This window comes from Paramormyrops kingsleyae, chromosome 14, assembly GCF_048594095.1.
Source record: "Paramormyrops kingsleyae isolate MSU_618 chromosome 14, PKINGS_0.4, whole genome shotgun sequence".
Taxonomy (NCBI): Eukaryota; Metazoa; Chordata; class Actinopteri; order Osteoglossiformes; family Mormyridae; genus Paramormyrops; species Paramormyrops kingsleyae.
In genome coordinates, this window is record NC_132810.1 from 1988792 (window position 1) to 2014104 (window position 25313).

A 25313-nucleotide genomic window follows, 5' to 3' on the forward strand; every position below is an offset into this window, starting at 1 on the left:
CATTAGAGATGGATAAAATCTCCATGATATTATGTTTAGCTATGAATATTCAATTCTGATGTGAAACATGCCCTGGGTCTTAGATTTCACAAATACCAGATAAGATACTAATGTTTTAGCATTCTTTTTATGAACCATTAAAGATCTGAGATTCAAAGGCCTTTTAATCAGTCAGTTGTGGTGTTCCAAAAGTTACTAAGCGCTAAACCACATAATGAGGCAAACTATCATGGGAGGCAGAGAATTAATTTTAACTTAAGCCACCAAATGTTATTGTATACACATTTACTAGAAGGCTTTGTGTTCTAACCACAGCATAAATGTAATATTATTCATAACTGTAGCTTTGCCAGATCTTTTAAACTGCCTATAAATGAGTGTTTAAAAATTGTTACAGATTTTATTGCTGATATTGTTCTATTTCTACTTGCATTCTAGACAACGTGATACAACTCACAAAACAATTATCACTCTCATTCTTTCCCTAAATCGAAGGAAGGCTGATTTACATAGTTAGGGGGGATTCTTTGAGGCCGCATGTAAGTCCTGCATTCCTCACCTGGAGCCAAAGCACATTCCCAGCCTGCGTATCACTGGGTTTATATGCGCTTCGCGTGCCAACATTTCCTGTGCTCCATATCTGGACTGAGCTACCCAATGGAGCAAAGTCATGCAAGATGGGAGTGGTTCCGTTATGAGGTCACGATGGGGGACTGAACTGAGGTTGGAGCAAGTGAGGAGCTCGGCACTGGAGAGCGATAAACATGAGACGGAGACGCGTGAGCTGAGCGATACCGGGAAGCTTTTTTTTAGTTGAAACATGTCGCGTTAAAGGCTATCGGCAGCGTCGAGGTCTCCGGATTGCGTCTCTCTCTGCATGCAAAGGGGAAGCAGCCCGACTGCCGGTCCGGGTGGCTGAACAGGAAGAAATTCCCGAGCTTGCAAAAAAAAAAAAAAAAAAAAAAAAAAACCACAGAGGAAAAAAAAAAGACGCATGAGTAAAGGCAAGAAAGTTTTCCTTGTTGGAAACATTCTGGAGCGAAACTTTGCTGTTACTGTGAAGCTTTTACAATGCACTTTCTTGGCGGGGTGAGATAGTTGCTGGTTTTGCGCCGCTTTCTTGCGTCTTTTGAAGATCAGTCCTCTTTGGTGGCTTACAAGAACATCAACAAAACTTTTAGGAACGGAAAATATAAAGCTATATCAATTAACGTCTGACACTATACTTGGACCGCATGCTTTTCTTATATCTATTTGGAACACCGCGATTTTTTTGTTGCTGTTTTTGATCGACTATTGAAACAGCTTGCGGTTGGAGCCTGGGTTTTGATTTTACAGTAGTGATTGGGGGTTTGGGGGGGCGGGTTGGATATACATTCCTTTTTCCTACATGGCCTCTTCAAGGATGTACCTTCTTGTGAAATACATACTGATCTCCCATCTTACTATCCTGATCGCGAAGAGTAGCCGGGCACTGCTGTGTCTCCCATGCGACGAGTCAAAATGCGAGGAGCCGAAGCTCTGCTCCGGTGCCGTGGTGCTGGGAATCTGCGGCTGCTGCTCCGTTTGCGCCAAGCAGAAGAACGAGACGTGCGGCGGCGTGTACGGGCTGTACGGGACCTGCGACCGGGGGCTCCGCTGCGTGATCAGACCGCCTCTGGATGGCGGCTCCATCACGCAGTATGAGGTCGGGGTTTGCGAAGGTTTGTATTGCAAACTGTCTTTAATCAAACGTTTGTTCGGAACAAAGTTGCGGAAAAGACATGCGGGCGACTTGGTAACACCAGTATCAGTTAAAGTAGGAAAGGGGTTGGGAATGAATAGGGGTCGTGAAATTTGCAGTGGTCCTGCGCGACTGACGTGTTGTTTTCTGGACGTCGGAGCGGCCCGGACACGTGTCAAAACACGTATAGTTAGTATGATCAAGTTGGTAATCGATGCTGATCAGTTTTTAATCGTATAAGTGACGTGCGTACGTCTCAAAATACGATGTCATAAATTTATTTGCTAACTTAAAATTTAGGTAGTTTTGTGTATTCTCATTAACGATACAGATGTTGCGGTTGTTGGTATTGTAGTTATGGAATACTGGAATACTTAACAGCAAAAGTTATCATCCTTCAGCTGTCAGTGTTGTTTAACAGCGGGGACAGAGACTGGGAGAGACTGTTGGTTAATGTGTTTGCAGCATGTCGGTTTTCCGTTGCTTTTGGGGATTGCTAACGGATTCCATGCTGTACTTGGACGCTGTGCCAGTCCCGTTTTTTCCGCCGAGGCTTGTCGGTTTTTCGCCGGAATGTCTGCTATGCGCCTCAGCCTCTGCATTTTACACGTTTAACCGATGGCTGCCGAGGGACAGCTTGCAGAACAGGTTGCTGCTTTTCACTGGTGAAATATAGTTGTCAGTTATACTTGATGACAGCCTTGCGATACGTGTATATACGATTGACGCTATATCTAATTTTTATTGCAATTTAGAAAATACAAAATGTATACTGACAGAGTGCAGGGTTATAACTGTCTTCTCTTCTGACAACGTGAAACTGTGTAGTTGTAAAGACCCACTCTTAGTATTTAGATCTTTAAACCTGTAGTAGACTTGGTAAAGCAATGTCGGAACTGGATGCTGGAAAATACCCGTTTTTTAAATGATCTGTCAGGTAAATAAGAGCACAAGAAGACAATAATATTTCCGTTTGCCTCACTGGTGCCTTCTGCTAGAACAAGTTTAAAGGCCCATTGTACTGTCAACGAGACCGAAGCAGGACCTGGAAGTTTGAAAGATCCACATTATAAGCCTGACTATTCCCTAAATACCTTAAGGTCCCGCTGGTTCTTTCTGCTACATCACATCCTGATTAAACCACAGACTCGCCTGTGATTCCTCTGGCTGCATTTCAAGAGGCAGTCAAGATAGATTTCAGTTAAATGCATTTTCTTCAAATACTCAAGAGAGGAGGAACAATAAGAATTACGTTCTGTTTTTGTGAATCCCTATAGACTGAAAGAGTGAATTTACATATGTTTGTATACAGATTTTGAAGTTTATTGTCCAGCAGTATAGCAGTTCAATATTAGGAAAACCATTTGAATATTTCCTGTAACTTAGCTGTCTTTAAAAACGTACACACACAATCATCTTTATAGGTATATGTGTGTATATGCAAATATAAAATCCATATTTTATTATTCAGCATTTGTTTAATCAAGTATAAAGGTAGCCATGGTTGTGGTGATTATATTCTAATGATGATTGAGAGATACCATGTGACCTTGGGTAGAAACCCACATGATCCAGTGAGAACACAGCAGACTGGGGGCTGAATTTAGCCCCCCACCCCTGAAGATGTGAGATGATGTTTCTGCCTCTTGAATCCCCATGTAGGCCACCTGTACAGTAGATGTATCACAGCTAATAACGGCTAATAGTGAATAAATGAGGCTATAAATTAGGTTACTGTTGTGCCCCTAAGTGGGTGATCTTATCTGGCAGTGTCTTTGACAAAATCAGTAACTGAATCAACATTTAGATGTTGATTTATGGGGTTTTATGGGTGTAGAATTGGCTTACAGAAAATGAACTAGTAGAAGCTGAGCTGTTAGTTGTGATTTCTTTGAATATATAAATTAGTTAAAAATGGTGAAATATCCATCTCCCATGCCACCAGTCCAGTGAAGAGTCTAGCGCAGGGCTGTTCAAGTCAGTCCTCCAGGGTCGAGCACTGCTGGTTTTCCAGCCTTCCTTTACCGTTGAGCCAGGTGTGAAGCCTCCAGCCAATCAGAGTCAGTGATTATTAAACTAGCTATCTGGGAGAACTGAAAACAAGGCCTGGATTTGGAATCGAGGGTCAGATTTGAAGAGCCCTGGTCTAGAGTCTGTTCCAGGAACAGTTGGGCTACTCTCCTCAAGGCACAACAAGCACCTTAGATGGGAGGCCAGTATATCGCAGGGTGCATAGTCACACATTGCATTGTGGGTAATTTCGGAAAGATCCCAGCTGACCTAACTGAACGTTTTTTTTGGATCGTGGATGGAAAGCCTGGGAGAATATGCAGCATTAACATTTCACGCTAACCTCCCACAAAACCCTGGAGATGTGAGGCCTCTGGGAGCCACTGAGTCTCAGTGCCATTTGATGTACGGTCATTACTTAGTTAAAATATAGGTATTTACATTCTAAAGGGGAAATCACGTGTCTCACTTCTACAAAGGGAGGCTCAAGACGGGCTCAGTGCAGTGATCAGCTGTCAGTCTCCTGCCACCATGCAAATAGACTATGACTTTCCAATATGTAAGGATTCCCTTTAAGTGTTTAAAGAAACTGCTTCTTTCATCTCTTAAGAACAGTAAGGATTGTAGAGCGCCGTAGATATTCCTAGGGCTCCGCAGCATGATGGTGTGGGTCATAATGGGAGGATTGGGCAAGGGACGAACACGAAACGCTGCTTGCGTCATTAAAACTCGAAATCCACTTCGCGCCTTCATGTACTTTCGACATGCTCTGTAACGTAACCTCTCTATCCAAAGTCAATCTGGAAAAGAATGAAAAGATGGTCAAGGCAAGGTTTGCAGACTGACTTGGTGACTCACAGGTTTACCCCCATAAATGTAAAACACAAAGCAGTAGTAATCCCTTGTTTGTTTCATTTGACAGGTTTATTATGTCATCAGTTATTCTGTTTGCTAGTTTTCTTAACATACCTTCTGGTGAAAACCACTGTGTTTAATCTGCCTCTGTGTCAGGCAGAATATTCAAATTTTGCTCAATTTAAGAACGTTTAAACGGTTTTATAAAATCATTTATGACTCAGTCAGTTTTTCGACCTGTTTCATGAACTGCCACAACTTGTGAGGCCTCCTGGTAGGAGCCACCATTAACTCATTGAGTTAAAGACCACTGTTAAAAGACCCCCTTCCTCAAGCCAGGTAAGCACAATATCCTGGGCACATGCTGATGAAATGAGCCCCACATTTGCTCAGTAAGCTGTGTCACTCTCACCCTATTTAAATAATAAAAGCAGGTTGTGCTGAGCGTTTGGCTTGGATTGAAAAAAAAATAGACAAATCTGTTTATATCCCAGCCTACAGAAAAAAATGCAGTTAAGTAAGAATTTAATCTAGTGTTTGATGTTTATTGCTGAATTTGAATAGCTCCACTGATCTCTTAAAATATTTGAAATATGACAAACTGTATATTGCAGTGTTATCTTAATTCTAATATTTATGTGTGATCTTAATTCTAATATTTATGAGTGAGCGGAAATGACCACCTAAGTCCAAATATATTTTGTGTGCCTTAAACTTTGCATCAGAGCAGTTTTTCAGTATTCACATTTTATTGCCTTATAAGTGTTTATTAGCTTAGATGGGTATTTATGCACATCAACTGTGTAGTACTTTGGCACTAATAAATTATGCATCTTCACTATATTATGTATTCATGTCATAGCTGTTAATACAGGAGAAAACTGAAGTAATAAAACAGGGCACTGTTTCTGAAAATGTGTGCAAAGGCATTGTCATAATTGATATGCTGTATGTTAGCCTAGCAATTACATACCTGCCATATTGTGCATTTTATTGTTTGATAAAAGGTTGCTAATTTTTAAAAATAAAGATTGACCTCTTCTATGGAATTAAACAGGTAATTGTTGAATAATCCTGGAAATTTCTATGTTTTATTGCTGTTTATGAGCAGGTTTGCACACTAACATAGTGTTAGCTTTAATTTGTTTTTATCTGATATTTTAGCCCATCACTGTGTGCTGTGGGAGAAAAAAACCTAATGATGTTTTCCACTTCCACTGCGTCTTTTATCGGAGGATGTATCTTATCAATGGTGCTATCTTTCTCCAGTGCTGCTTATACTTGTACCTGGGCACCCATTGTAAGCTCAGCCTGGCTATACTTACTGCTGTAGCTACTCGACCCCTTGACAGCTGTATGTTTGTAATGTGGCTCTTGCATCAATTGTATGTAACTTTGGACAAAACCATCTGGTAAATAGCTGAATGGAAATATACCTGTAGAAATAAGTGTAACTGGTCCTCTCAAATTGTTGTATGTCATTCTTGCCAGCATCAATAAAGTTTTACTAATTAACAGCCATCGGCCATGACTGTAGTGACAGAGAAGCCATCTGTAGCTCTCAGTGTAAGGCATGTCCCCAGAAGGTTAGCTGCGGGACTGGTTCTGTCCATGTCCCACTTCCCCAGTTTGCACTGTCTGTTAGCAAACATTTGGGGAGAATGCCATTACACTCAGGTGCTCATAGACGATACCTTGCTGGTTTACTTCACAGCATGTCCTGCTTTTGGGCCATTTGCTATCACTGTGTTTTATTGTACAGTTTTACCGAGTACCTCTGTTTGACAGTGTTTTGGTTATCTCTTGTTTAGCATTTTAAACAGGACAAGTTTACTTAACCATAAACAGTTGCTACTATAAATGGTGTCTTTTTTTTTTAAACTCAAAACATCATAAATACATTAAAGTACAGCATCAACTGTCTTGACAAATCAGAATGAGAACTGTCACGGACGGAGTGGTTTGAGACATGCGTGTTGGGTAGGATTTAAGCATTTTGTTACATGCAAGGTATTCATCAGACTATAGCCTGCAGTGATAGGTGGTCAGCACTGCCATAATTAAAACAGTGAAAGCAATTAAGACATAAAAATTAACTTTATAATAAATATGTCATGGGCAAAGAACAGAGTTACAGAGAGACGAAAGGTAAATTGTACATTTGCATATTTGTATACAAAAAAGGTGTGTGTGTGTCTGTTTCTCTGTGTGTGTCTCTCTCTGTTTCTGTGTGTGTGGTACAGGTATGCATTACACTGTAAGGCCCAAATGTCCCCACAATGTGATTAAAACCTGTTATTTTGATATTGTGGGGACCATTATTTTGGTCCTCACAAGGGGAAATTCAACTTTATAAAAATCTGTGACTGCAATCAAAAAGCTAAAAATGCCAAAAGTCTCATATTTTGCTTGGTTACTTATGGTTAAGGTTAGGACTGGGTGGGAGTTAAGGTCGTCATGCTGGGATTAGGGATTTGGCCATAGAAATGAATGGAGAGTCCCCACAAAAATATGAGTTCAGATATGAGTCTGTGAGTGTGTGTGTGTGTTTAGTGCATGCATTCTTTTTCTCTTCAGTTCTTGAACAATCAAAATGGTTTATTGGCATAACATAACTGAAGCTGCATTTTGTCAAAAGTAGATTCGAGAAATTGACATAGACGCTTATCAGCCTGAAAACTTATCCAGCGTTTTGTACTTTTTAGAAAATATGTTCATAATGCACAAGTGGAAATAGAATCCTAGAAACTCCTTCTATTTTTTTTAACCCTTTACCTTGAGCTACTGTACCGTGCTAATCCACTTTTCAGTCTTTCACCTGTATATCCTCGACCAGGTCACTGGAATATTATTCTATGTTCTCATTTAATGTAACAGTTGTAATGGAATACCGTGTCACTGGCATACCAAGGTGAAGTCAGATCTTCTGCTGTGTTTTGATGAGATCTCTCTGCATGGCCAAGTCACCTTAAAACTATCCCATCTGTTTTAATACCCATGAAACAGTGGGTCAAAATAAGTGCATTTAATCCGAAAATAAGGAAATAAGGAGTCTGTGTGTGATTCCCAAACCAGTCACCATGCATCTTTTAACTTCACAGTGTTTTGGTCAGCAGATCAGCCTAATTTCCCTTTCTTTAAAAGTGTAAATATTTGTTTATTTCTATATGGTTTACTTCTATATGGTATATTTTATAACTGAGACCAAAATAATAAGCTTAGAAAATAAGCGTATTGAAAGAGTTGTTTCATGCAACCTATATTATGTTCTTAGAATAATAATAATAATAATAATAATAATAAAAATAGCAATAAGTAGTATAGCATAACCAAAAAATCTTAGGAAAACATTCTTTAAGAATTTAAAAAATCATGCTAGAGGCACAGCTTTGGTACATCCCATAATCTCCTGATGAAGAATCGGCGCGCTCCAGAGCCTTGCCTCTCTGCTTGTTTTTCAGTTCATTTTTCTGGAATGTGCCTTTGGCCGGCCGAACTGGCTTAGTGTCCACACTCAAGCTCGCAGGCCGATGCCAAATGGCCTGGTGCTCAAAAAGAAGGATAAATGGTAAGGGTGAAGGAAACAGAGAGGGCACAGAGATGCCAGCATGCTGATAATTTGTCCCTCTGTTGGGTCTGGGCCAGCATTCCTCAGCTGCTTTCTGAGCAAACTCCAAGCAAGTCCGAGCATGAGCAGGTAGGCAGGGAGGCAGATGAAAATAACAGTCTGATCAAGATGATGCTTTGCATGAAGATGAGTCTTCTGCTCCCCTGACAATGATTCGGTAACACTTTCTATGAAGTGTACATAAGATATGACACCTTTGCTAGCTGAAACATGCATCTTTTGTAAACGTTTTTGTCCGAGGAAGGTGCGAGTCACCTCAGCATCCACATTTTCAAACGTGTTTGTGTTTGCTTATCTCGTATGGAGTTGTGAAGTGTATGCGAGTGTCGTGTGCATTAATTATTCCATTCAATAATTAACACAGCAAGTAAACATTCACAGTTAATACTGATATTACTTAAAGATTTTCTGTGAAACATCTGTGTATTTAATGATGCAAATCGACTTGTCAAAACATTTTTGTATTACTCAGGGATTTTTTAATTCACTTAGGTTCTCGCTTATCCTTAATATAACTTTCGTCATGTTAAGATTTAATCACATTAAGGTTTCAGGTTCATCAAAGAATGTCATTTCTTAATCCAAAGTATTTGTTGCACTCACTGAATTGAATTTCTGTTAATTTAATAAGTGCCATGAAAGTGCAATTGTTGACCAGTGATGTATGTTTCATTTAGCCATATGTAATTAATTGTGCAATTCTTGAAACACCTTGTTTATGGACATTTGAGTTGAATAAATTGTATTGTTGTTTGATTGTTGCTTGCCTTGAAAGTGACATTTACTCTATTTTGCAGTCATATATTTAACGCGTGAAGGATAAACAATCGCAGACCGAAAGCTGAGAGAGTCATTTAGGATAACGGGGATCCTGATTTTTCGCAACACAGCCAAATATGATATCTGCATGTGTCTGTAAGCAAATGATGATGCTGCTGTGGTGAAAATTTATGAGCAACGTGGATGTCTGTTTATTTTTTTGTAAATCTGGAGCACATATTGGGGGAAAGATGTTTTGAGCGTGCTCTTCTATCATTAGGGTACAGAAACATAATATCGGGAGTCGGGAGCTATAAACAACATGATTTGAAGAGCACAGGGTCTTGAGATTGAATACAGCAGAGAAGCCATAAATTTTCTGCTAGACATGCTAAGGACCCTCCACCAGTACGTGGTTACTAACCATTCATTGTGTTTTTTATTCAAAAATACGACCATTATAGAAATATGGAGCATAGAAACAATATCACTATAATTGCAATATACAATACAAGTGGTTTGATTTGCTAAACCCTTGTAATAGTTGATGAGCTAATGGAGTAGTTGCTGTAGTCTCAAAGGTAATTTAGGCGTCTGATGATCAGTCCATACATTTTCTTTCAGAATTAAGACTATGTGTTGTGTATCAAGTTGTATGAACCAGTTGTAATAAACAGCATGCTGAATAGTATGTCAACAAGAGTTATCAGCTTGTTGCATGAATCTATAGCCAATGAAAACTAAAGACGAATATGGTAACACTTTCTATGAATCTGTTAGAATCTATGAACACATTCATAACACATTACAATGCATTCATAAAGCATTATAAACATGCCTATAAATATAAAATCGCATGACACATTATAGCCATGTTTATTATGCATTATGACTGTCTTATGAAACTCTCATGTATAATACACTATAGATGCCTTTATAATGCAGTACAAAGCACCCATAATGCTTATACCAACCAATGTAATGCATTATGAAGGTATCTATAGTGCATTATAGATGACGGCTTCAAGTGAAGTCTTCCCATGAATACAAAAATGCTGTACTTCTGTCATCATGAATGACACCTGCTCTGTGTATCCTTGTTTGTCTTCCTACATTCAAGCAATCTTGTTCACCATTTTAGACACTTCTGCATTGCAATAATTGCATATTTAGTTTAATTTTCTAAAAAGAAATCACTAAATTCCTTGCTGAGTATCTGATAAAAACCTAAAATTAGAACATTTAAGTTGATGTGAATATTTAAATGTTAAAATTAAAGTTAAGTTTACCTGTTTAATAATCATGAAGAATAATCCTTTTGAGCTCATGAACTTTGTTTAGGTTTCAAATAATTTAAGTTCTCCCTTCTGAACCCTTTCCTCTCTATTCTCTCCAATCAGATGAAAACTGGGATGATGATCAGCTTTTGGGATTTGAGCCTTGCAATGAGAACCTGATTACGGGATGCAATATCATTGACGGAAAATGCGAATGCGACAGCGTGCGGACATGCAACAACCCCTTCGAGTTCCCCAGTCAAGGGGCCTGTCAGGCTGCCCTTAAAAAGATTGAAGGTAGGCCTTGCTGTTGGTCGTTGCACTCTGCACGTTTATGCATTTTTTCCCTGCACTCATTACACGACAGCCCTGCAATTTTTCATTTTAGAATATGCCTTTTGAAATAAAGGTATGCTCCAGCTTATTTAGATGTGGAATATCACACATTTTCCTTTGGAATTCTGAGATTTCTTTTATTTCAATCATTCATTCTTGTGAGGCTTAGCGATCTTAGATAATTGCTCATTTCCTGTGGTGGTCCTACTGCTCGCAGCCCCCTGACGTTTAAAATTAGTTTTTATATATATATATATATATATATATATATATATATATATATATATATATATATATCACAAAGCTCGCTGCTCTCTCTGAGGTTATTACAAAACAGCACGTTCGCTCCAAAGCCAAATCACCCGCTTTTTTTCTCGCCCAGCGTTGAATACATATTTTTAGGCAGGGCGCTGAGAGCAACTGCTGATAGATTAATTTATTCCTTTTGCGGACTTTTAAATAAAAAAATAACAAATAGCAGAGTATTTAACGCTTAGAAAGCTGGATCATTCTTGATGCTGTTTGGGCTGTCCGTGCTTCTCTGCAATAAGGCCTCTTTCAGCTGAGTCTTGGAATATTTTTTGTCACATGTTCTGCTCCAGATATCCAACTGTTGATTCTATTAATCAATGGAAAGTTCTGGAAAAAAAGTGCTTTTAGTTGCTTGAACCCCACGATCATGTTGGCATTAGTAGCGTCCTTCCACTATTTCTGTTAATATCTCAGCAATAGCTTTACTGTTTCTACTCTGCTGAGAGCTAGTTGGACAAAAAACAAATCTTCTGGTAGTTTAACTTCTAGGTTCAGCCAATTGTCAGAAAATGCTGTTTATATCAAGGCTGTATCTTGCTTTTTTCAGAACCGTTCAGCACAAGAAAATAACACAAAACAAATTGCAGTTATTACAGTATCAGTTGTCTTTCCCTTCTGTTTAGAGTTTTCTGTAACTATGGTAATCTCGACTACTGTTTTAACCCATACAATCTGTAGCAATAATGCTTGATTGTCAGTCAGTTTTTTTTGTGTGTGTAGCACTTTTTTTAAGGTAAGCATTTGATTAAGTATTTTTAGTTGTATGATAGAATGTTTTAGGAATTTAGAAGCTGTTTGAGGCAGGGGGCAGAGTGTGGCAGAGACACTGTTGTGGGCCAGCTTTCCAGATTACAATAAGGTACTGTAGCTCAGGACCAGACGACCCCCAGTTAGACCAGAGATGAAAGTGGTAGAAAGTATTTTATTGATAGATGCAATGTGGAATAGCCCTGATGATCAATGTAAGTATAGAGGATATATTTAGGTATGAAAGTGAAAATCAAAACAAGTCATGTGACAGGTATAATTTTATGCAGTAAAACAGAGAACCTGTGGTCAAGGTTTATCCTTCACTCTGTATATCTATTTTTAGCTCAAAGAGAGACTCAAAAGATCTGTTTTACCCAAGACAGTATGTCTGACTCCCATGATCGAGCGCATTATCACATTAAACTGAAACTCCTGCTTCCCGTTTGTGTCCTTTTGTATCCTTTTAATTCTCAGTAGAATATAATGAGCATTTTGTGAGTGAAATAATCAGGGTGTAGTGTGTTGAAAGGGTAGATCCTCCAGATGATTTGTGGAAGGTCTAGAAAAACACACACAAAGTGAAGAGCAGTATTTAAAAAACAAAAAAATTCTAGAGTCAGTATAGGGGTGATTGCAGCACTAATGTTTATACTTTAGCAGTATTAAGAATTTTGTTGTATTCTGAATTTCTTGAGTGAACGAACTGGTTTCTGCATGATTTTTAGGCAGATTTTCCTACTTGGTATTCTGCTGATGAAATAAAGGTGTATTTCTGATGTAAGAGTAAATTGTAAGGCCCTTGTCCTGTGTTATGCTTGAATATTTCATTAAGGTTCCTGCATTGACCCTGAAGGCAAGTATTATACAGGTTTAAAGTCTCACAGCATATGCTGTTGATGTCGGTTCTGCCTGCCGTGTTCAGTCGGAGGGAGTTCTATGGCGTGCTGTCCCCGAAATCCTTTGCAGAGCTTAGAGAGTTGAAATATTTCATTCCATTTGACAGATACAAATAATTATGTGTCTTCAGCTCAACAGTAGTAATTAACACCGTGGTCTCAAATAATATCCTGGAAGGGCAGTGCATATACAGTATGGAGCAGAGTAATGGACCCAACACTCACCCGGTTTGGAAATCCATACACAGCTGCCGAGAATTTTGAGGATTCATTATGTGTTTGAGCATTCGAGCTGGTCAATGTCTGACACAATTCAAAGTTCTAAATCAAGCACCAGTCCACAGAGAGTAACAGGAACAGAAGCATTATTATCTCAGAAGCGCAAGAACGGAGACACAACAGGCCGAGGACAGAAACAAGTCAGTCATTACTCTGACAAGTGCTCTTTCAGTGTTATGGTATCCTCTGAACCTAGACTGATACACGTCATAAACAGTGCTAGACTGACACATTAAAACTTTACCCACAGAATAAAACTGTTTAATCCATCCATGCTGTGTCTATACCTGCTCGCCCTATGCAGGGTGACAGCTGGACTGAGCTATGGCTTTGTTTGTTTTGTTTGACAGCAGCATTGCGGACGCTGTGTTGTTTGTGTGTTCATTTTGTTCTGTAATTTTTTCCCCCACTTTCATCATTTAGATATTCTGTGAGTATGGGTTTTTTTCTCTCATTAGTATGTTCATCGTTAATAGCAGTTCTATGAGGTTCTATTAGTATCAGAAAAAATTCTTGTCATCCAGGCTTTAGAAATGTACCACTATTTAAAATCGGCCTGTAACATTGTCTTTTTTTGCCTAGTGAGTTACTAAGAAAATTTCTTGCCATCCTGGCAAAACTGTAACTTTTTTTTTGCAGAGTATTAAGTGCATCTGTTAGTGTATTGGGGCTAGCTTTCTGCTGCCGTTACAATATGGACTTGCCATATTTATTTACATTGTGGTGGAGAACATTATGCTTCAGATTCATTGTTTGCTTGTCGCTTGTGGTCTGCATGCAAAATAAGTTCATTCACACTTAAGGGTAACATTAGAGGTCTTTTTAGACAACTATAATTCCTTGCACATATATTACAGGTCAGCTCTCTCCGTTTACGTACACGGTGGGATGGCGGGAGAGGCATCACTGACACACATACGGGTTCTCCTGGTTTTCTTTGGCAACGGCCGTAATCTGCCACCATAAAAATCTGACTACTCGGCGAAACCCAGCTGGTTTGAGTTTGAAGAACTGGTGAACAGTGCATCTAACCAGCTGGGTTAAACGGATATTGTGTGTGGAGTCTGAGAGGCTGCATGACTGGGCTTCGCCGTATGTAGGACGGCTGTTAGCAGCAGGTGATGGTATGTTTCTAGACTCGTTTGATTTTACCGTTTCTCATTCTCATTTCGTCTTTCTTACAAATGGTTAAATGGCTAAATAATAGCTGTATTTTTCCTGCTTCCTCTTGTCATCCTGCCCCCCCCCCCTCCAGACAGCCAGAATGTCCATTGTACGTAATTCCTTCTCAAAGAGCAGCCAAATGCAGATGCCACCATATTGCTCTTTTAAAAGAAAATACTAGGAAAAAAGTTTTACAAAAGCCTCAGATGAATGAATACAAAGCATCTGTCTTGTTTATTTCTTCATTCACCTTGCGTGGGCAGTTAGTCCCTTTTTGTCTCTCTTAAGGAGAAGCTATCAATATTTATATAATTAATTTGCATTGATTTTGCTAGCTTTACAAGTAATCTGTGTGTATTATATATTTTTAACGTTAACTTGCTATTTGGTGCATGTGGATTCATATTAAAAACAATAGCAAATATCTGAGTGACATTAAGGGATAATTCTATTTGAATGATCTACAGTATGCTTATATATTTTTTTTAGGGTAACATGAGATTTCACGTTAGGAGAAAAAATTTATATGTACGTTTACTTTATGGTTTAACGGGCATAATGCCACTTCTTTTAAAGCTACAAAAAAAGATCATAATATGAAAACAGGCTCTGTTAAAAGTGGGGATATGGAAGAGGAGGGTAAGAAGTAAGGAAACGGCAGTGAAAATGTTAAGTGCGTTTGTGAAGGAAGCCTTGCTCTGGGAGTCGGGCCATGGTTAGCGTCAGCCGTCTGACCTCGCATAGGACAGGACATTAAAGGAAATGCCCAGCATTCCTTCTACGCAGTTGTGTCTCTGTGCTTTGGCACAGCTTCTGTGCTGAATATTTGAACTCAGGAGCCCGTCGCACTAATTGCAGGCGGCCGCTGAGAGAGCTGAGGAAGCCGTCGCCAAAGGCTACTTGTTTCGGCTCTGTGCTCCTTCGACTTGCCTCGACTTTGGAGCCTGTCGTTTTTTCCAGGGGGCAAAGAAATGCCACAGGAGGGTTTTTTTTTTTAAATAAATTTGACTGAAGTAAGCATGAAAGATTAATTACATGTGTGGCCGCTCACCGAGTTAGGAAATCACAGTTGGTGTGTGTGTGTGCGCGTGACACAGGATGAGGTGAGAATTAAGCACGGAAGATAATAAGTCACGATAGAACCAGTGTGTGTAGAATTCCACTTCCAGTTCACCAAGAGGCATTTTGCATAGTGAGGTGAGCATCATGGGGGTGTGGGGTAAGGTTGGGGTCTAAAGAATCTGCCAAATTAGAGAATACAGCCAGTATCAAAACTGTATCTAATTTGTTTTTCAAAATTAAAGGTGCTTTGCTGAACAGGTCTGATTTAATTAGTACCTGTCCGCCTCAGTCATTTTGTATCTGGCCAATCAAGCCTTTCAAGTAAATCTAGCTGGAATTCAAAATGGCGGGATCCCTGGTGGGTCCGACTGCTGTCCTACAACAGAAGAGAAGCCTGCATCTATAGGGGCACAGTGTTCTGCATAGAGCAGTGTCGGCAGATCAAAGAGGCATCATGTGTTTGGTGATTGGGAGAGAAAAACAAGCCTAAGTCTAAAATAAGTGTGCATCACTGTTGCCAGTGAAACGCCTTGCTCGGTGTGTAATTAGCAGCAATGTAAGCAATGGCTGATACTGAAGAAGAATTTCTTGCGGATCGTCCTGACATGCGTCGTGAATTGGAACCAATAGAACTCAGGTCTGTTGTTCGTTTGCTGGAGCGATTGAAATGACATGGAAGCCGATATACTACATCTCCAAGGTGACACAGGATGCTGTTGCCCTCAGGATGGAATTCAGAATGTCCCCTTAGAAGACTGACTCTCTCTCTCTCTCTCTCTCTCTCTCTCTATATATATATATATATATATATATATATATATATATATATATATATATATATATATATATAGTTACCATAGTGAATTTCACATGACAATGAGTACAAAAATCGACATCCTGCAGTACTGTTCTCCACAGGCCGTGGCTTACTTACTAGTGGCTTGTAGTTTCTGTGTGAGCTAATCAATTTGAGTGACTGTTTTCAGTGACCCAGAAGATCTGGGTCGGTTACAAATGCTTTGATCAGCATTTACTTAAGCCTAATGCAATCAACTACACCTGAAGTTTCTCATTAAATTGCTAATCGGACAATACTAGCTGTTCTAGTATTATTGACCATCTTTAGAATGGGTATTGTACCAGATGATCTGTTACTTCAGTAATAGTTACTAATTTTTGCTGCCTGCTTGTCTGGCTTACTGCACAGACTTAACTAGGTTACATGTATATCTGATACACCTCTGTTTTATTCTGAGATTGAGTGGGTTGATAATCTTTACTTGCTTTTTATTGTTCTGCAGAGATGTCTGATACTGAATCAGACCAGATCTGTTCTGCTAAGAAAAAGGCTAAGTGTGGTTTACAATTATGTAGCATGAGAGAACTTTTTATATGGCAATAACAAGTAACCCATACACGGTTTCCATTTTTATACATAGAAAAATGGCTAAAAGAATGCATTTATAATAGACGAAAGTGTTCATCCAGTTTAAACATCTACATTCATGTTTAGCGACTCACATAGTTGTGAGCCCCTGGGTATTCCGGATTTTGTTATAACAAATCTCTAAATTCTTTCATTTAAGTAATTATTTGAATAGTAGGTCATCTTAACTAGGTGTAAAAATAAAGTGTCAGATGTATACTGAAACGTTTGGTAATCTACAACAGCACCACAAGGGGGCTGGGTGAGGGGGAGAATGCAGGGCTGGTTCTGGGGTAAGGGCAATTTCAGAGCTTAGCCCAGAACACTCTTTTGATGAGTTCAAACCTTAAAAGTATGAAATTCTGTCCGTCTGTCTATGGTGTTTAAAATACGTCAGTTCCATGTCCATCGCAGTTCTGAAACCATATTATATGTTACATCTAAAATGAACAAAATACGACTAAGAGAGATTTGCGGCTTTGGAAGGAACATTTGGGGCTTAAGCCTCACAAGTCAGATCCTGGCGCCTCCACGATTGGAAAGTTGGGATGATTTTAGGGGTCCCTGAATGACAGGGGCCCTAATTGGATTGGTCTGGGTTGGTGACCTTGATAATACACTCACCTAAAGGATTATTAGGAACACCTGTTCAATTTCTCATTAATGCAATTATCTAATCAACCAATCACATGGCAGTTGCTTCAATGCATTTAGGGGTGTGGTCCTGGTCAAGACAATCTCCTGAACTCCAAAATGAATGTCAGAATGGGAAAGAAAGGTGATTTAAGCAATTTTGAGCGTGGCATGGTTGTTGGTGCCAGACGGGCTGGTCTGAGTATTTCACAATCTGCTCAGTTACTGGGATTTTCATGCACAACCATTTCTAGGGTTTACAAAGAATGGTGTGCAAAGGGAAAAACATCCAGTATGCGGCAGTCCTGTGGGCGAAAATGCCTTGTTGATGCTAGAGGTCAGAGGAGAATGGGCTGACTGATTCAAGCTGATAGAAGAGCAACTTTGACTGAAATAACCACTCGTTACAACCGAGGTATGCAGCAAAGCATTTGTGAAGCCACAACACGCACAACCTTGAGGAGGATGGGCTACAACAGTTGAAGACCCCACCGGGTACCACTCATCTCCACTACAAATAGGAAAAAGAGGCTACAATTTGCACGAGCTCACCAAAATTGGACAGTTGAAGACTGGAAAAATGTTGCCTGGTCTGATGAGTCTCGATTTCTGTTGAGACAATCAAATGGTAGAGTCAGAATTTGGCGTAAACAGAACATGGATCCATCATGCCTTGTTACCACTGTGCAGGCTGGTGGTGGTGGTGTAATGGTGTGGGGGATGTTTTCTTGGCACACTTTAGGCCCCTTAGTGCCAATTGGGCATCGTTTAAATGCCACGACCTACCTGAGCATTGTTTCTGACCATGTCCATCCCTTTATGACCACCATGTACCCATCCTCTGATGGCTACTTCCAGCAGGATAATGCACCATGTCACAAAGCTCGAATCATTTCAAATTGGTTTCTTGAACATGACAATGAGTTCACTGTACTAAAATGGCCCCCACAGTCACCAGATCTCAACCCAATAGACTCTAGAGCATCTTTGGGATGTGGTGGAACGGCAGCTTCGTGCCCTGGATGTGCATCCCACAAATCTCCATCAACTGCAAGATGCTATCCTATCAATATGGGCCAACATTTCTAAAGAATGCTTTCAGCACCTTGTTGAATCAATGCCACATAGAATTAAGGCAGTTCTGAAGGCGAAAGGGGGTCAAACACCATATTAGTATGGTGTTCCTAATAATCCTTTAGGTGAGTGTACAGTATACCTAGGAATCTGTTTTCTGTCAATTTTGCGTAGCAGTTAGTATAACGCAGGGTTAAACTGCGTGGTGAGATTCATTACTTCTGTCTTTTGGGGGGGGGGGGGTGGGGGTGGTTCAGCAATTATCTTTCACTTTTTGCCCACTGATCTACGGTTTACACATGTTCCATACAATCATGGTCCTTTGGGCCAACTCTGGAAGTTACAGCTCCTCTCGAGCATGTCTGTCCCAGTCCCGCCATTTAAACAAAAATGTGTTTTCATGGTATCTGTTGTGCTAACTTGGTGTTTGATGTAGCAGGAACTTCACAACCCTCTCAAAAAAATGTAGACTGTATGACTGTACTTGATTTATCTGCTAATATAATCACCAACTGTACATTCGTGGTTCATATTAACCAAGAGTAATGAATCTTTTCTAGTTGTGTTGACCTTCAGTGTAATTGAGATTAAATGTAAGATCAGATCTATTATCCTTGATGCTTATAGGGTGAGTTATATTATTAGGTTACTCCTAATGTATTGCCGATGTTTTGGTGGAAAGTTCAACATGTTTGACTAAATCCTTTTTTGTCCCAAATTTTTCAGTTGTCTCTAATAACATTTATAATTAGAAAAACATGTGGTCTAATGTCATTTATGATTATTTTATTTCCAAGTCATTAACATTTACATATGTACAAATTCACTGTCACTTGAAATGCCATATCACTTTACACTGAACTTGCGATCCGTTGCCTTTGCTTGGATGCATATGCTTTGTATCGTGGGACTGGGAACATCCAGTAGCCCCTAAAGCATTGGACGTGCACAAGGTTTTTTCCTTATCTCATATTTTTCTTACGTCTTCGATAAGATTTTTACTTTTTTCATATCTTAGTTAATGTGTACAAGTGACATTTATTCTCTATGTGCTGTTTTAGTTCAGTAATGTGCAAAAAGACGCTAACAGTGATTCATTGGATTGCAGGGATGCTAATTTGCGATTCATTCCTATGTGTGTTAGCGTATCATTTATTCATAATTCCTTTGATCATTAGCGTTAGCGCTTATCGGCCGGCTTGCTGTAACTTTGCTATGCTAGATGAGAGATCTCCTGAGTCTTTTCTGTGTTTGCTTTATTAGTTTCACTCATAGATTCTCACCTGCCACATACAGAGAAAACGCATAGCGGCAACAGCACGCTGTTTATTACAGTACACAGTACACTGCTGTATAAACATTTATAAATTTACTGAAAATACCAGTACCGTATGCATGAAATATCTGTAAGGGGCAGCTTCTCACTTATCGACCAATTTGCTTAACGACCTAGTCATACGAACGGGACTCGTTAAGTGAGGAGAGTCTGTAATGGAACTGGGATAAAATACTGACAATATGCACCCTTTCAACTCAGAAAGGGTGCATAGCTGCTCAGAGAGCAGCTATTGAGAGGCCATTCGTCATTATTTTCAGAGTAAATACTGCTAGGCTTGTATATGTGTGTATGTGTATGTGTGTGTGAGCAGGTATACCTTACCTTATGGGAACACAATGTCCTTACAACAAGATGAATACCCATTTAATAAAAATCTAATCAAAAACTCTTGCATTTTGCTTGGTTACTTACAGTTATGGTTATGGTTGGGTAGGGGTTAAGGTTGTCATAGTTAGCGTTAGCATTTTTCCCATAGAAATGAATGAGCGGTCCCCATAAAGCTATGTTTACCCAACATGTGCGTGTGTATGTGTGTGTGTGTGTGTGTGTGAGTATACACACATGCACTCTTGTGGAGCGACGTGGGAGTGAAAAAAAAATATTCTGTGGGAAGCTTAGCGTGTGACTTGAAAGGAAGCGCTGAAGGACGAACAGAGGAAGTCAGACGTATGTGGAACAACAGCCTATTGTATTCACAGGCTGCGCAGAGGCTCATAGAAGGGTCATGTGCTGTTTTGACTGGCTGGCTGACGGGCTGATTCACAAAGGGCAAGAGGCTCAGTTCTGTACTTAAGAGGCAAACGTCATTGTATTTCATGTGCTCATGTATTCAGTTTTAAAATAAAACTTAAAAATGTAAAAGAACAGCACGATTAAATCTTTAGTACAGGATTAACTATTAACTAATGGCACAATGATGTCTATCTACTGTCATAATGTACCTTTCGAAGACCACGCACTTTGAATCGTAGTACATACATGCATTGATAAAATTTAATATTTGACCTGATAATCTGGGTCTTTTGCCAAAGTTAGTGTCTCCTGTATTCATTGTCTTTGCCTAGATATTGTGTGAAAATGTGTTATATCAACAATACTGTGTTGCTCTGGCCCACATTATGTCTTGAAGTCAATATTTATTAATGCAATTTGAGCATAAATTGTCAGTCACTGTCCAATCACCTCCAGGGTCATCATTTAACAGTGTCTGGGTCTGTCTTTATGCTCTCCCCCCAATAAATTCTCTCTCTCTCTCTCTCTCTCTCACTCTGTTTTTCTCTGAAATTAGCTGGTCTTTTTGTGGAATTGTGAAAGTACTCCTACGTGGAAGAAAATGATTCTTAAGGGGTTAAGATGTGTAATATTTTCCACAGGAAAAATCGTCATAACAAACCCCTCCTTATTAAATATGTAGCGTTCGCAGGAGTTCTGGACATCATTAACTGGTGTGATGTGGTGCTGTTTAGCTGGAGTCTTTCCAAATATTGGGCTTGCTGGTATTAAGTGTGTGTATGGGTGTGGCAGGCAGGTGTGTTAGCACTGTACAACTTTAACTTAAGGGCGTGAAGGGCTCTGCTATGTCTAAATATGCAAACTATGCAAAGGAACAAGGGATGTGTATTTATTGTGATTTATTTGTTCATTTCTTGAAAAGAGCCAATGGACTGAGGTACCATGGACAAATCTGGTGATAGCTTTCTAGCACAGCTAATGAAAACTGACTACCTGAAACGTCCCACATTAAAAGCATTATGAATAATGTTTTTGTTTTTTTATTAAAGTTAAACCAGTATGCAGCCTGTGTTTGAATGTTTTATGGAAAATACAGTTTGACAATTAAAATATTTGGGCAGTAAAAACAACACATACATAATTTACACTTTGTAATCAGTGTTTATCAGAAATACGTGAAAATCCAAGTTTTACTATTAATGTGCATATAAAAATAGCTATATGAAAATTCAGTTTTTCTTAAATGGAAATTATACTCGATGTAATGAATTTGTACTAATGTAATGTATCACAGCACACACATGTAAAGCATCTTGCGGCAACACTGGTGTGAAAGGCGCTATATAAAAATAAATTGAATTTAATTGAATTGAATACCCATTTTATAATGTGTATAATGTACAATAAAAAAGAATGCCTGATTTGAAGTTGGTTAGTATGTATCTCTGTGTGTGGCGCGTGTGGCCCCGTGATTGGTGGCGTTCTCTCTAGCATGCGTCGTACCTTGTGCCATGTGCTGGGTGACTCGCTGTCGTTCTGGATAGGAGTTTACAGAAGGTTTCTTGTGGTCACAGGTTTGTGCCAATGGAAGGTGACGCAGCAGTTAGCCCAGTTATTCAAATCCTACATTCCCCATATGGAGTTTTCAGGTGTCCCACAGTTCCGAGACATGCAGTTAGCAAACTGGTGTCTCTAAAATTGCCTGTCGAGTATCATCGTAAGTGTGTGTGTCCTGTGATGTACCGGCATCCCGTCCTTGTGTCAGCTGCTGCCTGGGATCGGCTCCAGGCCATTATCCCTCACAATCTTAGACCAGGATAAGCGTTTAGAAGATGGATGGATGGGAGCCCTTTGAACACAAAGCTTCAGAATTAGGAACAGAAGCTTGGAAAATTCGACTCACAAGGAGGCGTACGAGTTTAGCAGCAAAACAATGCATCTACAGTAGGGATAGAGACATGATAGATAGCTCTGTCGGAGTCTGCTTATCTGTTTGCGCTCCTTCCAGTTTGTCACCTCTCGTTGATTTATGTGCATCGGAAGGTCGGGACTGATGTTTCGCAGTGCGTTTGCCGTTTCTGGTCGCTCTGCATCTACTGTATGTGCAGTCACTTTATCTGAAATAAACAACGACCTGCTCTACTCTTCTCATGACATTGTTCATTTGTAAGACATCAGCCGGTGCACCAGTTTGGATTAATGCTTTACGTTATGCTTTCCTGCTTGGAGTGCCGCAGACCGAACGCACAGCGGCTCAGAGGACTGGCAGTCGTAAGGCTGCAATGGGCTCCTGAGCCTTCAGATACTACATCGAATAGATGTTCCACAGAGGGACATCACTTGGTCAGTCAACCCAGTAGTATTTACAAATTTATGAAAATTGTAGCTGCATGGTTTCCAGTCTGCAGAGCAATAATAACAATATGGAAAAAAGAGACACGGTAAACTAATTCCCAGGCTCAAAAACAATGCGTCTTGTAAGTTAAATGAACAATTCATGTTCTGACAGTTACATTTTTTGATGTTAGCAGTGATGAATTATTGTTCCTTCTGAGAACTATATTACTGATCTTTGACTTTGGGACAGCAAACTCCCGTTGAGCCGACGGCCAAACTCTGTAGTATAAGCAGCCATTTATTTATTTAATATTGTAGGTAATGTTTTTAAGTTTGTGCCCGCAAAATGCTTTTAAGTAGCCAGTCGGAGCATGAAAGCCGGGCGAATCTCTATGTAGCTGCATTCTTTTGTCATGTGACTGCTTCGCTCTTGACAGGAGCCTTCATGACAAGTGTGGGCGCCGTAGGTTTTAATGGTGCACATAGCAGACACAATTACAGCACGAGACCACTTCCCACTGCTTCATACCAGCATGGATCCGTCAGACCCATTCAGTCAAACCAAAGCCCAGGTGGGGAGTGCCGGCCCACGCTGCTCTACCATTTGTTTTGCTTGCATGTGACCCCCCCGGACACACACACACACACACACACACACACACACCTGTTACAATAATGATTTTCTCTAGTGAGACATAAAAAAAGAATATCCCATTAAAATCGATGCTGTAATTCCTGTAATTACAGCTGTGTACTATCACCAGTAGCTTTTGTAATGGCTCGAAATGTATAGTCTAATTGCTATGAATGGGGAAAGATGGAGACAACGTTAACAAAAATGAAAAATGTCAGAGAATGACCCCTGACTGGATTGTTTGTACTGAACATCCAATACTTCAGTGCACACTGTGTATAAGTTTTTGAATAAGCTTTTATCTGTCTATCAGTCTGTCTGTAGACTCTATCTGTCTGTCTGTCTGTCTGTCTACAGTAACTGTAAATGGTTAAGCTTAATGAAGCCACAAAGTTTAATTGTTGATGCCAATGACTTTGAAAGCTTTTCCTGTCAGATATAGGCAACGATGATAATAGTTATTATCATCAGCCTCATCATCATCACCGGTATTCTTAATATTAAAAGGAGGCCTGCTTAGTTAGCTTAAACTTTGGGGTTTACATGGTTGTTTACATCTACACTTGTTAGTGATCAACCTGACCACTTGTCAATAATTAGGGTGATATCAGTCTCACCTCTGCTGGGATGCTAGAGTCTGATGTATCCATAGTAATGTGCCTTGTTCCACGACTCAGCTGTACTTCATTTCTTGAATATGAGATCTCCTGGATAGGAGATGATAACCAGGCAATCTTTGGTGCAAAACAAAGTTCATGGCTAAGTGATGCGCAGATCATAAAGCAATAAAGCATCTCATGCGGCACTTTCATTCGTATGAGAACAGGCGCATATAAATGCTTTCATTTTCACATATTCATTTCTGCTTCCCTGTGAGAAACACACAGATATACAGGTGCGAGCAAAGCTTAGGGTCTGACTTTTATATGCCGACTCTGCAGCACTTTTAAGGATTAGGGGCCTTTGCTGAAGGGTAGGACAGTTAAGTGGCTGCCTTGCCAGGCGCAGGCTTCTAATCCACAACCTTGCAGACATTGAGATAGATTCCTAACCAGCAGGACCTTGTTTGTCGCTGCAAACAATATTACCAGCAGTAGTGATGGGTCTTCGTATGGAATCCAGTGTTTGCTCTTCTCAAGAGATGACGGGGCAATTTTCTGTGTAGAACAATATTTCAGACCTCTGAGTTATATGGGTGTTTATTTATTTATTTATGTTTTATTTCAAACTTAAGGTATGCAATCATTTTCATTTTACTTGTTGCCAGTCTATGTATTCTATTTCTGGAACATGTTGGCTACTGACCCCAATAACCTGTGAAAAATACTGTGTAAAGCCCTTTAAGGTTATATGCTTCATTTTGTTTTGCCCCTTTGAAGTTATATGGAATTCAATCTTATTATGGCGTGCCACTGGAATCATGATGGAGCCCATTCTGATGATTGGCCAATGCTGGTCGAATTTCTTGAGCAGGACCAAAATCAGTATTCCATGGGACTGGCCCGTTTTATTAGTGTTCTTAGCCAGGGTGATAGAGGAAGTGGTGAAATCGAGAAAAGGTGTTTGATTGACCACCAAACAAGTTAAAGAACAATGAAAGTGTAGCAGTGAACAGATCTGACCAAATTCAGCATCAAAAACATGCAAAACATTGAAAAGTATGCAATTTTAATTTATTAATGCCATATACCTGTTTAAAAGTTTTTTTAAACTTTTCAGAAGCACGTCATTCTTATCTGATGCACCATATGTTCAGTAAGATGTAGAGATTTATTTTTAAATAATCATCGGTGAAATGACAGACAGTAATCACACTAAATGGCACAGTGCACTGGAAGCAGTGTTGCACTAAATGGCACAGTGCACTGGAAGCAGTGTTGCACTCAATGGCACAGTGCACTGGAAGCAGTGTCGCACTCAATGGCACAGTGCACTGGAAGCAGTGTCGCACTCATTATGTTGTTATACCATTATCTGTTCATCACAAATGTAATGTCTGTTTCTCTGTAAACTTCTGTAGCTCCAGCGAAATTGTGTAGAACATTGTAAACTTTAACCACCATTGTTAATTGCTGAGACAGTAATGA

At 39.7% G+C, this 25313-nt stretch overlaps 1 protein-coding gene across 2 annotated transcripts in view; it reads left to right on the forward strand.

Moving 5' to 3' along the window:
- Nucleotides 1-648: 648 nt before the first annotated feature.
- The window catches only part of crim1 (cysteine rich transmembrane BMP regulator 1 (chordin-like)), an 84938-nt gene continuing 60273 nt past the window's right edge, over nucleotides 649-25313 (forward strand). Inside the window, exons 1-2 of one of the 2 annotated variants that reach the window (XM_023825303.2) lie at nucleotides 651-1703; nucleotides 10376-10549. In XM_023825303.2, coding sequence (XP_023681071.1) covers nucleotides 1391-1703; nucleotides 10376-10549 — 487 coding nt within the window. In that variant the 5' untranslated portion in view covers nucleotides 651-1390. Of the gene's footprint in view, nucleotides 1704-10375; nucleotides 10550-25313 lie in introns of both variants that reach the window. The other variant, XM_023825304.2, reaches the window with a different exon arrangement.